This window comes from Heloderma suspectum, chromosome 7, assembly GCF_057233095.1.
Source record: "Heloderma suspectum isolate Gila_16-S chromosome 7, 16-S_ref, whole genome shotgun sequence".
Lineage (NCBI taxonomy): Eukaryota > Metazoa > Chordata > Lepidosauria > Squamata > Helodermatidae > Heloderma > Heloderma suspectum.
Window position 1 is genome coordinate 22,652,020 of NC_139464.1, and position 16,265 is coordinate 22,668,284.

The 16,265-nt window shown below is 46.5% G+C and overlaps 2 protein-coding genes across 2 annotated transcripts in view; both read right to left on the minus strand.

Moving 5' to 3' along the window:
• Nucleotides 1–12,977, minus strand: LOC146339403 (tubulin alpha-8 chain-like). The gene is made up of 4 exons (XM_084809269.1): nucleotides 12,764–12,977; nucleotides 3,390–3,538; nucleotides 1,672–2,352; nucleotides 1–348 (listed from the first exon to the last, which is right to left on the minus strand). The coding sequence occupies exons 1-4, from the start codon at nucleotides 12,864–12,866 to the stop codon at nucleotides 55–57; spliced, it is 1,227 nt and encodes a 408-aa protein (XP_084665395.1). The 5' UTR covers nucleotides 12,867–12,977; the 3' UTR covers nucleotides 1–54.
• PEX26 (peroxisomal biogenesis factor 26) overlaps nucleotides 12,894–16,265 on the minus strand; it is a 20,887-nt gene continuing 17,515 nt past the window's right edge. Inside the window, exon 5 of the mRNA XM_084809279.1 lies at nucleotides 12,894–12,983. Coding sequence (XP_084665405.1) covers nucleotides 12,979–12,983 — 5 coding nt within the window. The 3' untranslated portion in view covers nucleotides 12,894–12,978. The remainder of the gene's footprint in view (nucleotides 12,984–16,265) is intronic.

Sequence of the window (16,265 nt, forward strand, 5' to 3'; positions counted from 1 at the left end):
GAGGAAAGAAAAGAAAGACAGAAGACAACTTGGTGTACACAGAGGAGCAAGCTGTTAAACTTCCTCGCTGCCAACTGTTGACTCAAAGGAGTCAGTTGCCACTTCCTCATAGTCCTTCTCCAGTGCGGACAAGTCCTCTCGAGCTTCTACAAACTCCCCTTCTTCCATGCCTTCGCCAACGTACCAATGCACAAAGGCTCTCTTGGCAAACATCAGGTCAAACTTGTGATTTAGCCTTGCCCAGGCATCCGCAATGGCGGTGGTATTGCTAAGCATGCAGACGGCACGTTGAACTTGGGCCAGATCTCCTCCGGGGGTTACAATAGGGGGCTGGAAATTGATGCCAACCTAGTTGGATTAGAAGGAAGAGAAAAGCAAACAACAACAAATAGCGTCAGCTTAAACCACCATCTGAAACTTGACGCTTAGAAACAGAAAAAGACTACAGTGACAAACTGCCTGAACTTCTGGGTAAGACTGAAAGTTGCCATGGGCCATGTTTCTCTGTGGACACAGAGTGGTGCCTCTCTATCCATTGATGTCTTTATGGTGAAAACCCTATATACTTTGCATTGGAAGTTAGAGTGCAAAAGCTGTTTAGTTTTAAATGGGAAGCAGCAGTAAGTCAGCTTTTCCCAACCTGGTGCCCTTGAGATGGTGTTGGACTGTAACTCCCGTAATTCTCAGGCCACATCTCGAGAGCACCAGAGTAGAGAAGGCTGCAATGAAACATGTGATGGTGTGTGACTAGGGATGTCGGAGAGATTCACAATAGAATCAAATGAGTTTGGATTTCTGTGAATTTGTCCCACAGATTTCTCAGCAGACTGGATTTTCCTGAGTTGCATGGATTCTGCAGACTTGCAGACCATTTGTTTTTACTTTCCAGAATTTTACTCAAATTTAGTTGGAGAAAATACATAAAATTTTAAAAAAAGAGCTGAAAATGTGCATTTCCCCTGAGGCGGAAGGAAAACTACTGTTGCCAGATTGGTTTTTAAACAGACCCATGGAAGGGGCAATAAGCACTATGACAATTACCAAAATAAAGCTAGTTGGAGTTGTATGTCTAATCTGTAAGCAGGGGTGGGAAAGCCCCACCCTGTACTCCAAATTTGGCCTGTGAGGCCTCCTCACCTGGCCTGTGAGGCCCCCACTGAAGCTGCACTCCCTCCCTGAAGCCCCCATCCCTCCCATAAAAGGTGCAGTAAGCCCCTACCTGTGCTGTTGAGTCCCATGTGTGGTCACTGGCAGTGGAGGCTGTGATGGAAGTGGGGTGGTAAATCCACTCCGGGTGTCAGTCAGAACTCTAAAGGAGCTATCCAAGGTGCGCACCTTGGCCCCAAAGTCCTGCTCTGATGGCACCATTGGATTAACTTCTAATTATACAATGAAGCATGCACACATGCATGCATAGCAATATCTAATAAATAAAGATTATTTAAACCAGGAATGGGGAACCTTTGGCCCTCCAGATGTTTCAGATTTCAACTCCCAGCAGGCCCAGCTAATATGGCCAATAGTGGGGAATTATGGGAGTTGTAGAACAACAACGTCTAGAGGGCCAGAGGTTCCCCACCCCGGGTTTAAATCTTAATTATTACATTGGGAATAGGACTTCATGGCAATGTCCTTTTAAGAAGAAACCTTTTTTTTTTAAACTTTCCTCACCTTGAAGCCCGTTGGACACCAGTCCACAAACTGGATTGCTCTCTTGGTTTTGATAGCGGCGATCGCTACGTTGACGTCTTTGGGCACCACATCTCCACGGTATAGCATGCAGCAGGCCATGTACTTGCCGTGGCGGGGGTCACATTTCACCATCTGGTTGTTGGGCTCAAAGCAGGAGCTGGTGATCTCGGCCACCGAGAGCTGCTCGTGGTAGGCCCTCTCGGAGGAGATGATGGGTGCGTAGGTCACCAGTGGGAAGTGGATGCGAGGGTAGGGCACCAGGTTGGTCTGGAATTCGGTCAGGTCCACGTTCAGGGCGCCGTCGAAGCGCAGCGAAGCGGTGATGGAGGAGACAATCTGGCTGATGAGGCGGTTCAAGTTGGTGTAGGTGGGACTCTCAATGTCCAAGTTCCGACGGCAGATGTCATAGATGGCCTCGTTGTCCACCATGAAGGCGCAGTCAGAATGCTCCAAGGTGGTGTGAGTGGTCAGGATAGAGTTGTAGGGCTCCACCACCGCTGTGGAAACCTGGGGGGCTGGATAGATGGCAAACTCCAGTTTGGACTTCTTCCCATAGTCCACGGACAGGCGTTCCATCAGCAAGGAGGTAAATCCAGAGCCGGTGCCTCCACCAAAGCTGTGGAAGATCAGGAATCCTTGGAGACCAGAGCAGGTGTCAGCCTAAACAGAAAACCATAATTTAAATGCTTCCTTTCCAACATGCAAGGAAGGGTGTGTGTGTGTGTGTTTCATGGCGGAGCTTTCAAACATCAAATTCCCAACCTGCACTCTGAAGTGGTGGAGTTCAGGAAGGCAAGGTGTTATTTTGGCCTATTTCAGTAGGCCCAGAGCAGCTGTAATTCAGGAACAGAAACGTTAGAAAAAATGTTTCCTTTCTTTTTTCCATACATTTGCCAAATGTAATTTTGGGAACTATGCCCTAACCTGATCTCTGGCCTGTTCTTGGTGGGAAATACAATACAAAACCAAAGTATTCGTGGAAAACCTCACATTTGGTACACATACATCTTCCCGCTCAGCTACACTTCTCTTCAGATGACAATTCAGGATGGAGCAGAGAAGGACTGTGCAAAACCTATCAATGCCCCCTCCTTAACCAGAGTGGAGTGGAAAGGATAGGATGCACAACTGCTGGCTGTTTTTAATATCCTGACCAAAATCCCCACCCCAATGAAGTTCCTTTTAGCCCTTGGAGGGAAGTTCCCATTTATGCCAGTGGGATGCTTTCCTCCCAGGGCAATCGCAATTTTGAAGCAGGGGGTGCATTGTTAGGACTGCATTATGGGAGGGAAAGCATTCTCCCCATATGCTGTGGCCCCAATCCTGAACAAAGGGCCCAGCAGCTGCTATTTACACGTTTGTCCATGTGACATGTTTAATAGCACATGAAGCTCAAGGGATCTCAACCCAGCTCTGCCCACCATAGTGACATATTGTAGCCTTCCTCAACCTGGTGCCCTCCAGATGTTTTGGACTACAACTCTGATAATACCTGACAATTGGCCACACTGGCTGAGGCTGATGGGAGTTGAAGTCCAAAACATCTGAATGGCACCAGGTTGGAGATGGCTGACATATTATATCCTCCACTTACTTGTCCCAAAGTGAGCAAAACAGGAAACTGACCACTGCATTTGCCTATGGCACAGGTGCTGCCACCTGAAACATGTGCTTTCCCCCCATTAATTGTCCCTTACCAGTTTTCGAATGCGATCCAACGCCAACTCAATCCTGTCTTTCCCAATGGTGTAGTGACCACGGGCATAGTTATTAGCTGCATCTTCCTTGCCAGTGATTAACTGTTCTGGATGGAAAAGCTGACGGTAAGTGCCAGCCCGCACTTCGTCTGTAAAAATTAAAAGAAAACTCAGGGCTGGAGACCTACAAAGAGGGCTAAACTTGAATTAATGAGTGGCCAGCTGCAGGGAGCCAGTCTAGTTAGTAAACTGTGGTCTAGGAGACTCAGGGGTATTTCAACCTAAAAAGCCTCTATAATAAAATTCCCAAGAACTTGCCCATTAGGGCAAGGGTGGGCAGAAAATAGATCTGGGTGATTTGCTGTCCATCAGCAAGGGTTTGTTTGACTCCCACCTGTCTATAACAATAGCAACATTTTAAAGGTTCCCCACCGCTACTTACATTCAGTTGCTGAAAAGGAATGTCTGGGGGAAAACCAGGGGTGGATTTTTAGGTGAAAGGATTTGTGACCTTGGTTCTGGTACTGATCACAGATCCCTGGGTCCCATCTGCATGGGGGATTTACTCAGGTGCTGCTGCGCCTCACACACTGTCGGGGCCCATGACATTCCACCCTCTCCTCAGCAAACGTGGTTTTTCATGCCATAAAACCCGCATTTTTGCAAAGTGGTTTAGTGTTGGATTTTCCCGTCATGCCAGCTTCGGTGCAGTTTGGACATATGTGTGACCTCAACTAGCGATCCTGGCCTTGGCGTCGTGTGTGTGTATGTGCGTGCGCGCGTTTGTTCGTACGTGCAGCACTGATAGAAAGAAGGGAAAGTTGTGTCATATATATTGACACAATATATATTTATATATGTAATATATAAATTTAAAGGTTCTTTATATATATATATAATATATAAATTTAAATGTATAAATTACATTTATATGTAATATATAAATATTGTAAATAAATCAATAAATACTCATAGAATCATAGGGTTGGAAGGGACCTACAAGGCCATTGAGTCCAACCCCCTGCTCAATGCAGGAAGCCTGATTCCCACACAGTCTCCCATCCAAGTTAGGGATGGATGAAAGTCCCTTACCTGGTCCCGCAGCTTGCTTCGCGGTGGGGGGGAGGCGCTCCGTCCCTCCGGCTGAAATTCTGGCCGGGGGGAGGCGCCCCGTCCCTCCGGCCGCAAATCTCTTCTCCTGCCAGGATGCAAATGGCAGCGGCCGTAGCCGCCGCCGTTTGCGTCCCTGTAGTCAGCCGTGATAGGCTACGTAAATCCTTATGTAGCCTATCACGGCTGACTTGGGGGGGGGAAGCATGTACGCAAATGACGGCGCCCATGGGCGCCGCCATTTGCGTTCCTTATTTGGGCACGTGTAGTCTACGTAAACATTTACGTAGACAACGGCGAAAATAAGGGCAACGCAAATAGCGTTGCCCTTATTTTTGCCGTAGTCTACGTAAATGTTTATGTAGACTACATGTACCCAAATAAGGAACGCAAATGGCAGCGCCCATGGGCGCCGCCATTTGCGTACGTGCTTCTCCCTCCCCCAAAGTCAGCCGTGATAGGCTACATAAGGATTTACGTAGCCTATCACGGTGTTTTTTGAAAATCTAGCCATGATAGGCTATGTAAATCTTTATGTAGCCTATCACGTTTTGTTTTGGTATTTTTTTACTTGGAAATGGCGGCGGCGGCAGCTGGTCGGAAGACCGTCCGCCGCCGCTGAACCGCCGCCAGGAGCTGCCAGTGCCAGGGACATTCGCCAAAGGTAAGTCCAATTCCAGCGGGGGGGTGGGGGGGCAGAAAATTTCTCCACCAATTTTGGGGGGCCGAATGCGTTGGCATTCGGCCTCCCGGAGATTTGTGGAGAAATTCTCCAACATCCCTAAGTACTAACCAGGGCTGACCCTGCTTAGCTTCCAAGATCAGACAAGATCAGGCGCATCCAGCCCTCATCCAGAAGAACAGACCCATGAATGATCGTGCTTTGTTTTTCCGCAGATGAGCCTTTAAAGTCAGCATGTTGCTGTGGGATGCCTTTTGTTCTTTTGAATTCTCCACTTCCACCCTGAAAACTGCTTGCAAAACATGTCTACTCAGAAGGAATTCCCATTGACTTCCACTGCACTTGCTCAGGACAGAGCAGAGAGAGGGGTGAAGAAGCCTATTGTTTTAAATCTGCGCTTATCTAGAGGTGCCCACCTTCGCACCAGTGTAATGACTTTTCTTTTAAAGGAAGCTTGTTGATGCCACAAGACTCCACCCACATATGCCCAAACTTACTGCCAATTCTCATGCAGTCTGCCACGCGAAGGCGGGTTTTTTGTTTTAGTTTTGTACACACCACTTTAATTGGCTGCATGTGCCCCGGGAGGAGCAAATCCAATCTGGTGAAAACATGGTTTTAAACTGAATCGCATTGGAAAGCTCCATATAGATTGCTGCCTGGGCTGAGCATGTGCTCAGAGGCATCCTGTTCCTGAATTCCTAGCACATGTCTGCCTGCCTGAGCCACTATTTTACACTGCCAGGTTCCAATGGGTGGATTGTGCACTTCTAGTAAACAAACAAAGTAGATCCTGCAAGCCTGAAGTCTGCCCATCCCTGTACTATAGCATTATATATAAAACCATTGTTGTTGTTGTTAAGTCGTGTCCGACTCTTTGTGACCCCATGGACCATAGCATGCCAGGCCTTCCTGTCCTCCGCTCTCTCCCGGAGTCTGCTCAAGTTCATATTCATTGCATCGGTGATGCTATCCAGCCATCTCATCCTCTGCCGTCCCCTTCTCCTTTTGCCTTCAATCTTTCCCAGCATCAGGGTCTTTTCCAGTGACTTTTCTCTTCGCATTAGGTGGCCAAAATATTTGAGCTTCAGCTTCAGTATCTGTCCTTCCAATGAGCAGTCAGGGTTGATTTCCTTTAGGATGGACTGATTTGACCTCCTTGCAGTCCAGGGGACTTGTAAGAGTCTTCTCCAGCACCACAGTTCAAAAGCATCAATTCTTCGGCGCTCAGCCTTCCTTATAGTCCAGCTCTCACAGCCATACATTACTACTGGGAAAACCATAGCTTTGATTATACAAACCTTTGTCGGCAAGATGATGTCTCTGCTTCTTACTATGCTGTCTAGGTTTGCCATAGCTTTCCTCCCAAGGAGCAAGCGTCTTTTAATTTCATGGCTACAGTCACCGTCTGCGGTGATCTTGGAGCCCAAGAAAATAAAATCTGTCACCGCTTCCATTTCTTCCCCTTCTATACGCCAGGAAGTGATGGGGCCAGATGCCACGAACTTAGTTTTTTTAATGTTGAGTTTCAAACCAGCTTTTGCACTCTCCACTTTCACCCTCAACAAGAGGCTCTTTAGATCCTCTTCGCTTTCTGCCATTAGGGTGGTATCATCTGCGTATCTGAGGTTGTTGATAATTCTCCTAGTAATCTTAATTTCGACCTGTGATTCATCTAACCCAGCGTTCCTCATGATGTACTCTGCATATAAGTTAAATAAGCAGGATTAGATGTGTTGGACTATGCAGCCTTGTCTTACTCCTTTCCCAATTTTGAACCAATCGGTTGTTCCATGTCTGATTCTTACTGTTGCTTCTTGACCCTCGTACAGGTTTCTCAGGAGACATGTAATGTGGTCTGGTACTCCCATTTCTTTAATAATTTGCCAGAGTTTGTTGTGATCCACCCAATCAAAAGCTTTAGCGTAGTCAATGAAGCAGAAATAGATGATATAAAACCATAGAGAGCTGTAACTTTAGAAATGTTGGATATCTCAATTCCTCATAACATTTGAGAACAACTTTGGTTTTCTTACAAGTGAAGGTGCAGGCAAAATTCTTATCTAAACATTGTGAAAATCTTGTAGAGCTGCTATGGGCTGGATTAGACAAATTAAGGAACAATAGGTCTTATCCCTCCTAAAACACAGCCAATTTAGAGCTCCTGCCATTCTTTCTCTTAGGGTTGTAAAACCAGATCACCCTTCACAAAAGTTTCCTCGTGTGATCTCACGTAATCACAACCATTAGGCTTTCTCTCTCAAATGTGTGCACCTTCTCTATTTTAGATTGTCATTCTCCTTGTAATCCAACAGGTCTACATTACTCTACTCAACATCTGGCATTGGAGATTGGTGTGGGATCCTCAGCTCACGTACAATTGTGAGGAGGGTTGGAGGACACTTTGCATTTTCATTAACTGCAAGTCCTATACACCAGACTTCCCCACTTTAGTGCCCTCTAGATGTGTTGGACTACAATATGACTATAACTCCCATCAGCCCTGGCCAGCATGGTCAATGGGCAGCAATGCTGGAAGTTGCAGTCCAACACATCTGGAGGGTGCCAGGTTGGGCCTACAGTGACAAAAAATGAATTGCCTTCAGTGCACCTTAACACACTGATTGGCATTCTGTTCTAGGTTTGCCACCATTCCGCCCCCACCATCACAACTGCACAAGAGGCACTCAATCAACAAATTATGCTTCCCTAGCCATAGGAACATAGGAAGCTCCCTTATACTGAGTCAGACAGACCCTTGGTCCATCTCACCAGTACTGTCGACACCGACTGGCAGCAACCCACCAGTGTTTTGGGCAGGAGCTTTCAGACACACACTGAAATTGCTTAGTGAGGACCCCACCTTGACACACTGTCCTATTTTTCTTCAAGTTGTCTTTCTAATGTCTCCTCATATCCACTTATATTTTCCGTATATCTTCTTTTATCACTTTTATTAATTTCTCCCATTTCTTAAATCCACCTTTACTTGATTTTTGTCAATTGCTTCCCACTATAACACACACACACACACACACCCGCTGTTAGTAGATAACCTTGTAGACTTCAGGCACCACAATGTACTCTTGTTTTCTTTTGCAATGTAACAAATGTGGTGTGAAAACAAATAGAAGGCCTGTGAGGCCTTGGCAAGGCACTTTGCAGATAAAATTGATCAGATTAGGAGTGTTATTCCGTGCACTGTGGATACAGTTAGTGAGCGGCCTGTGGCAAACCGGTTTTGTGGGATAGGTTCCAGCTTCTTCCTTCTGATGAAGTGGACAAGGTGCTTTCATCGTAAGGCCGACCACCTGCCTACTTGATCCTTGCCCATCTTGGCTCATTATGGGCTGCAGAGAGAGACTGGGCGAGGGGATCAGGGCAGTGGTGAATGCCTCCCTTGAGGAGGGAGTGATGCCATCAGCCCTCAAGGAGGCATGATAAGACCACTCTTAAAGAAGCCCTCCTTGGATCCCCAAGTTCTGAACAACTTTTGCCCAGTCTCAAATCTGCCATTTTGGGGCAAGGTGATTGAGCGGGTGGTGGCGATGCAGTTGAAGGCACACTTGGAAGAAACCGATTATCTAGACCCATTTCAGTCGGGCTTCAGGCTTCAGCATGGGACAGAACAGCCTTGGTCGCCTTGGTGGATGATATGAGGAGGGCTCTGGATAGGGGTGAATGCTCCTTCCTTGTTCTCCTCGACCTCTCAGCGGCTTTTGATACCATTGACCACGGTATCCTCCTGGACCGCCTGGAGGGGTTGGGCATTGGAGACACCGTATTGTGGTGGTTCCGGTCCTTCCTCTCCGGCAGGTACCAGAGGGTAGCACTGGGAGAGGAGGTTTCAGACCCGTGGCCAGTCACTTGTGGGGTGCCACAGGGTTCCATCCTCTCCCCAATGCTATTTAACATCTATGTGAAGCCACTGGGGGCTATCATCCGGAGGTTTGGGGTGCAGTGTCATCAACATGCGGATGACACGCAGCTCTACCTCTCGTTCAAATCTTCACCAAGGTTGGCCGTAGAATCCCTGTCCAAATGTCTGGAGACGGTGAGTGGCTGGATGGGGAGGAATAAGCTGAAGCTGAACCCTGACAAGACCGAGGTACTTTTGGTGGGAGACAAGAGGAGGCTGGGAGATGTTGGCCTGGTGTTGAGTGGGGTACGGCTACCCTTGAAAGACCAGGTCCGCAGCCTGGGGGTCATTTTGGACTCCCAGCTGTCCATGGAGGCTCAGGTGTCAGCTGTGAGCTGGACAGCGCTGTATCAACTCCATCTGATACAGCGGCTGCACCCCTTCCTTCCCGACCATCTGCTCCCATCGGTAGTACATGCCCTGGTCTCCTCTCATTTAGACTACTGTAATGCGCTCTACGTGGGGTTACCCTTGAAGACGGTTCGGAAGCTGCAGCTGGTACAGAACGCGGTGGCTCGCCTGATTAAAGGCAGCTGCCGGCGAGATCACATCACTCCAGTGCTGAAGGAGTTGCACTGGTTACCAGTTGTTTTCCGGGCCAAATTCAAGGTGTTGGTTTTGACCTTTAAAACCCTATATAGTTCTGGCCCAGCCTATCTTAAGGAGCGCCTCCAGCAACACCAGACAGGCCACTTAACAAGATCAGATGGCCTTCTCTCTGTCCCATCAGCCAGGACAGCTAGACTGGTGGGGACGAGGGAGAGGGCCTTTTCTGTGGTGGCCCCCACTCTGTGGAACTCCCTCCCTAGGGAACTCCACCATGCCCCCTCTGTAATGAGCTTCCGCCGTGCATTAAAAACGTGGTTGTTCAGGCAGGCATTTGGGGTGGGTTAGGGTATTTTAGAAAACTTTTTTATTGTAGAATTTTATTGTTTTAAACTGTTTTATTATATGCTGTACATCGTCCAGAGTGGCTGGGTGACCAGCCAGATGGGCGATTAATAAATAAATAAGATAGATGGATGGATGGATGGATGGAATGCAAAGTTTGACCCTGAATACAAGCCTGAATTGTAAACATCCTGAGATGTAATCTGTGATCCAAGGTATCTGAGTGTTAATTTAGAACACTATGAAATGTAAAAAGGTCAACAATCTAAACCAGTCCATGTCATGTGAATAGCCCAGATCAGGAAGGGGAGGTGTGAATGGAGAATGAATGCTTTTATTGCAGGAGGGCCAGATGAGGGTGCTCTGGTATGTGCTGAAGATTGCCAAAGTATCAGTTACAGAAGATGGACATGGGCCAATAAAAGAGGGGTATCTGCAGATGTTCTGATAACAAGGACAGCACTTTACGACCATAGAGATGTTGGGGAGTCGGAAGGAGGTGCCTGGCTGTCTATAACAAATGTCAATCTTGGGAATTGGGAACGTGATGTATTATCAACAGAGAACATACAGAACCCCTCTTTGATCTCATGAGCCCCAACAAGGGAAAAAGAGTATAAAAGCCCTGAATCTGCCATTGTTCAGGAGGGGCATGGTTGCATCTGGATCATTTGTATGTGCACAGACCAACAGTACCCTTGATCCACGGGACACGTATTAAGTGCTCTGGCCAAGTATTTGATAGCGTTGTGGTGAGTATGTATTGGGTAAAATTCAGGGAAAGGATTTTACTGTCCAGGGCTTAGATAGGATGCAGCTATCTTTGTTCTGTCATATTTAACCATTTGGGTTTAGGATATAAGACAGCAGGCTTAGGCTTGGGCCTGGCTGACACTGTATCACCGTTGCCTCAGTGGGCCATTTGCAGCAGTGGACCGATCTGGAGCTGAGCAACAAACAGGGGCTAACTGTATATCTAGTCACTTAATGCACCACATTTGGGTAACCAAGTTTCTACCTAAGAGGCATGCAACCTCTTAAGCCTCAGAGAAAGGTGCAACTTCTTGAGGATTGTTGGTTTAGGGCTCTTATCTAAAAGGCGTGCAACCTCTTGAGATTCAGAGGGCTTGAAACTCCTTGAAATCTCTTTGTAATTAATTTGGTACCTAAGAGGCGTGCAACCTCTTCAGTCTTGAGCTTCAGAGAGCCTGAAACTCTTTGAGATTTCTTTGTAATTAAGTTTGTGCCTGAGAGGTGAGTAACCTCTTCAGGCTCAGGGAGCCTGCAACTCTCTGGGGAGGTTCTACTTTTGTTTATTTCTTTTAGTTCAATAAATCTCCTTTTCTTTCATCTACATTGGTTGTGTGCGTGTTCTTCTCCACCTCATAAGATCCCAAACCTCTCAGCCTGATCAACTGAGTGGTCCTGGGTAAATCGAAATCCATATTTCACAACCTCACCCCTGTGGTCCTTGTTTCTCAAGGAAGCACCACTTCACACATTGAAAATCAAAGTTCTCCTCAAGTATAGGCCATGCAAAAGCTTGGAATCCATGATTTATTGAAAAGTTTTCAGGAATGTTTCATTTTAACAATAAGAGAATCTCACTTTAGCTTCTCTACCCCCCTCCCTCCACTGGACATATAACAACAATATCCTGTTTCCCCTCTCTGCCCTTTTATGTATTTACTTACTAACTATATTTCTGTACTGCCCAATATCTGCAGTTCTCTGAGCAATTCACAAAACAGAGGTTAACATCAGAATTATTACCATAACAATTAAATGCACCTAAAATCTACAGCAATTAAGTAAAACAGCCATGGAATAAAACCAATGGTAGAAGACAACAGCAAGGAAAGGATCTAAAAAGTTCTAACCTGCTTTTTTTTTTTAATGGAAGGACTTTAAAGCCTGGGGAAATAAAAAGGTCTTCACCTGGTTCCAAAAAGACCACAATGTAGGCACCTGGCGAGCCTCTCTGGGGGGTGCACTCCAGACCAGGCTGCTACCACTCAAAGCCACCCACCTCAAGGGATACAGAGCTGGAGAGAAAGCATGGTCATGCATCACAACCAGTTGGGCCTCTGATGGTGGTAGGACACAGACAAGGGCACCTACAAATGACCTGGGGAATGGACAAGTGGAAGCAAACAGTATTTTTGTGTACGCAGGTCCTAAACCATACAGGGCTTTGTGGTATTGTGGTAAGTGAACTGCATGTTGGGAGTTGTAGTATAGGCATGGAAAGAAGTGGGGAGAAAGAGCAAGTGAAAAGGAGGAGTCAGGAGGACTGGAGAAGGAGACTGTTTGCTTAAGTTTCAGTTTTAAGAAAGGCTTAGTGAGGGCCTAGAATAAAGAAGCATTTAAGTAACTGCCTCTGGTGTCTTGGGATTCTTGCAATACAACAGGCTTTAGAGGTGAAAACTAGCGCTTTGAATTAGGCCAGGAAATGAGCCATAAACCAATGTTCTTGGCATGGCAATGTAATTACATTTTATCCCAGTTAGTGAACCAACCCAAGATGTACAAGGAAAGTGTAAGTAAGAGAGCAACATAATTACTAATCTGTAGATTCATAGAATCATAGAATAGTGGGGTGGAAGGGGCCTATAAGACCATCGAGTCCAACCCCCTGCTCAATGCAGGAATCCAAGTCAGAGCATCCCTGACAGATGGCTGCCCACCTTCATCTTGGGACTCATGAGATTCAACGCTATGATGCAGAAGAGCAAGGTCTTTCCCTTATTCATGCTTGAGCTATAGACTCACCAACTACAGTTTGCTCCAAGTCCACCATGATAGCCCGTGGCACATGTTTCCCAGTGCCTGTCTCTCTGAAGAATGTTGCAAAGGAGTCATCGCTATTGATCATGGTATGTTCCTTGAAGGTGCCATCTGGCTGGATTCCATGCTCCAGACAGAAGAGTTCCCAGCATGCATTGCCAATCTGAACTCCAGCCTGGCCGACGTGAACAGAGATGCATTCACGCTACAGAATAGAAAATAGGATAAAGTCAGAAGATGCGTATTATTTGGTGCCCTTCAGACACTTGCATTAATTCCTGCACCCTCTAAATATTTTGTTACGCATGTGCATCCCACTTCCAATCAGGGCTCCTTTTATCCTGTGATTGAGATTGCTCCTTCATGGAAGTTTGTGGGCTCTTTACATGATGCCATGACCCTGCTGTGACCCTCCTGCACTAATTGCCCTTTATTCTGTTTTTAAATAGATCACAGATAATGAGCTATCAAATTACCCCCCCTTGCGTTCCACTTCAGTTTCCTCCGTGAAAGGTAAAGCGGCAAGAAGAGGAGTGAGATCAGTGAAAGATAATGGAAGACTCAGATATGGGGAGAAGGAGGGGGGAAGGGGTGGGGGAAAAGGAAGCACATGAAAAACGGAGTCATTGTGGTCCTGCATTTAAAACGGAAGCAGAAAGCCCCATTTTAAATGCAGCATTTTAGGCTGGTGCAGAGATACCCACAGTGACATGTTTCAAGGGCTCCAGTGCTTAACCAGGATTTAGTTTCCTGAGAAATAAGCCACTGAAGACTTATGGCATTTTTGTGACACAAGGTTTATATATTTAAGGGACACCCAGCTGTAACTGACAGCTCCCTAGGACTGCAGACTTGGGCCTCATCCATCAGCCAGAGAACCAAGGGCCACAGGGACTCTTGCACCCTCTGCCTCCCAGAAAGAACATCATGGCAAAGTGGAGACATCAGGGAGAGGGAGCAACTGCAGGGAGCTGGTTTTGCCTTTTCCTGCCAGAAAGAACACCTGTAAGAACTTGGAAACTAACACCTGGTGCCAGAGTTTTGCTTTTTTTCCTCCTCCTTTCCAATCCATTTTCCTTGTGATTCAAGTCTTTTGTATTGTAAGCCTGAGGGCAGGGAATGTCTTATTATTAATGTGTGTAAGCCACTCAGGGAGGCTGTTTTGGCTGAAGAATGGGGTGAAAATGCTGTAAATAACGAAATAATAACAATAAATGGAAACAATACACAGGCTGAACATAAGATGGGGGGTTCACAGCATTAACACTCCAGCAGATTCCAGCTCCTGATCAGATGTCTAGGGGAACCCACAGTGCCAAGGGATTTCCTGCAGAGAGCAAAGTCAACTCTTTGCCTCCTTTCAGTCTCCTTTCCAGCACAGACTGACTCCTTGCTACACACAGAGACCTCACATGACCCCTTCCCTTGTCTAGCGGATGGGGCGGGGGAAGGGGAATCAGTCATTCCTACCCAGTGGAGGCTGGTGGCTCTGATGGCAGTGGGCAGTACCATCCTCTATGTCATCTTGAGCCATCCTAGCTGTCATTGAAACACATCATCAGAATGTTACCAGGTATCAACTGCCTTTTTCCCGGTCATATAAGATACACTGACCCAGAGCAGCGACACCAGGCGGAGGGTTCCTAGAGTTACCCATGAGAAGGCATTGTGCAGCGCTTTCATCTTTTGTTGTTTTAACAGATTGTCTATGACAAGAGAAAATGGAAGAGGCACATGGGATGGTTATGAGATGATGACAACACTGTCTGGACCCCCGTAAAATTATGTGAATGAGGCGGGGTGATGGCATCATAAAAGCTTGGCACCCCGATCACTCTACTTACAGAAATCTTAGAGTCAAGAATAAAGAGTTGGAAGGGATCCTGAATGTCTTTGCAATCAGAGGCACTGATTTGTCAGGGACCTCTGAAACATCATTCAGACCAACCCCAAATCCATCCCAAGTTGTACGCATATGTTTTAAAGATCAGTTCAGAACCTTGGTTTTCTGATTGTTCCATAGCTTGTAACAGCTAGTGATTGTCAGATTCATGATTTAATGTGCAATCCTGTGCAATGTTTACTCAGACATAAATTCCGTTGTGTACCTACTAAGTCTGTTTAATTAGTTCTATAGTGGGGGTGGGGGGGTCAGAGAGAAAAAGGGTAAATGAGGTCGGAATAGCTGCAGAAACGTCCTTAATAGCCAATGGCCAAGCTCTATGATTCTAAGGGCATGTTTAGACAGAGAAAAGTCCTACAATGCCCAACATTTCCCAGCCAGCCATGTCTAAACATATGTAGGATTGCACCCTAAGAAAGATAGCATCACTCTTGTTTCAAAATGGTGATAAGAGAAAAACCAATGGTTGGAAAGCTTTAATTCCTCTTCATTTTCCAAAAATAGTCCCTGTTGATGTCGAGATTGACTTTTTCCTGGGTTTAATTTAAGCTAGAGTCTGTTATAAATAGTAGGCTTCTTCTCTGGAAAAAATGAATAGCATAGAATTGTAGAATAGTAGGGTTGGAAGGGGCTTATAAGATCGAGTCCAACCCCCTGCTCAATGCAGGAATCCAAGTCAAAGCATCCCTGACAGATGGCTGTCCAGCTTCATCTTGAATGCCTCTGGTGTGGGAGAGCCCACCACCTCCCTAGGGAATGGGTTCCATTGTCGTATTGCTCTAACAGTCAGGAGGTTTGTCCTGATGTTCAGCCAGAATCTGGCTTCCTCTAACTTGAGCCCATTATTCCGTGTCCTGCATTCTGGGATGATTGAGAAGAGATACTGGCCTTCCTCTCTTTGACAACCTTTCCAGTACTCGAAGAGCGCTATCATACCTCCCCTCAGTCTTCTCTTCTCAAGGTTAAACATGCCCAGTTCTTTCAGCCTCTCCTCACCGGGCTTCATTTCCAGTCCCCTGATCATCTTCACTGCCCTCCTCTGAACCCTCTCCAGTTTGTCTGCATCCTTCTTTAAGTGTGGTGCCCAGAACTGGACACAGTACTCAAGGTGAGGCCTAACCAGTGCTGAGTAGAGGGGAACCAGTACTTCATATGATTTGGAAGCTCTACTTCTATTAATGCAGCCCAAAATAGCATTTGCCTTTTTTTGCATCCACATCACATTGTTGGCTCATATTCAGTTTGTGATCTACAGCAGTTTTAAAAGGTCCACCAGGCCATATGCAGAATTATTTCCTTCACTGCTAATCTGAGCCTGTACATCTCCCAGCATTCCTGACCATTGGCCATGGTGGCTGGGACGGATGGGAGTTGAAGTCCAAAACATCTGGAGGGCACGAGGTTGGGGAAGGGTGATCTAGTCTAACCTCACTGCTGAGGCAGGAAATTCACTGCTACAACTATCTTTGATAGGTGGCCATCCAGCCTCTGCTTAAAACCTAACAAAGGACAGTCCACCACCTTCCTAGATTGTCTCTTCAGATGTCACACAGGTCATTCTTGTAATTTGAACCTGTTGTTTTG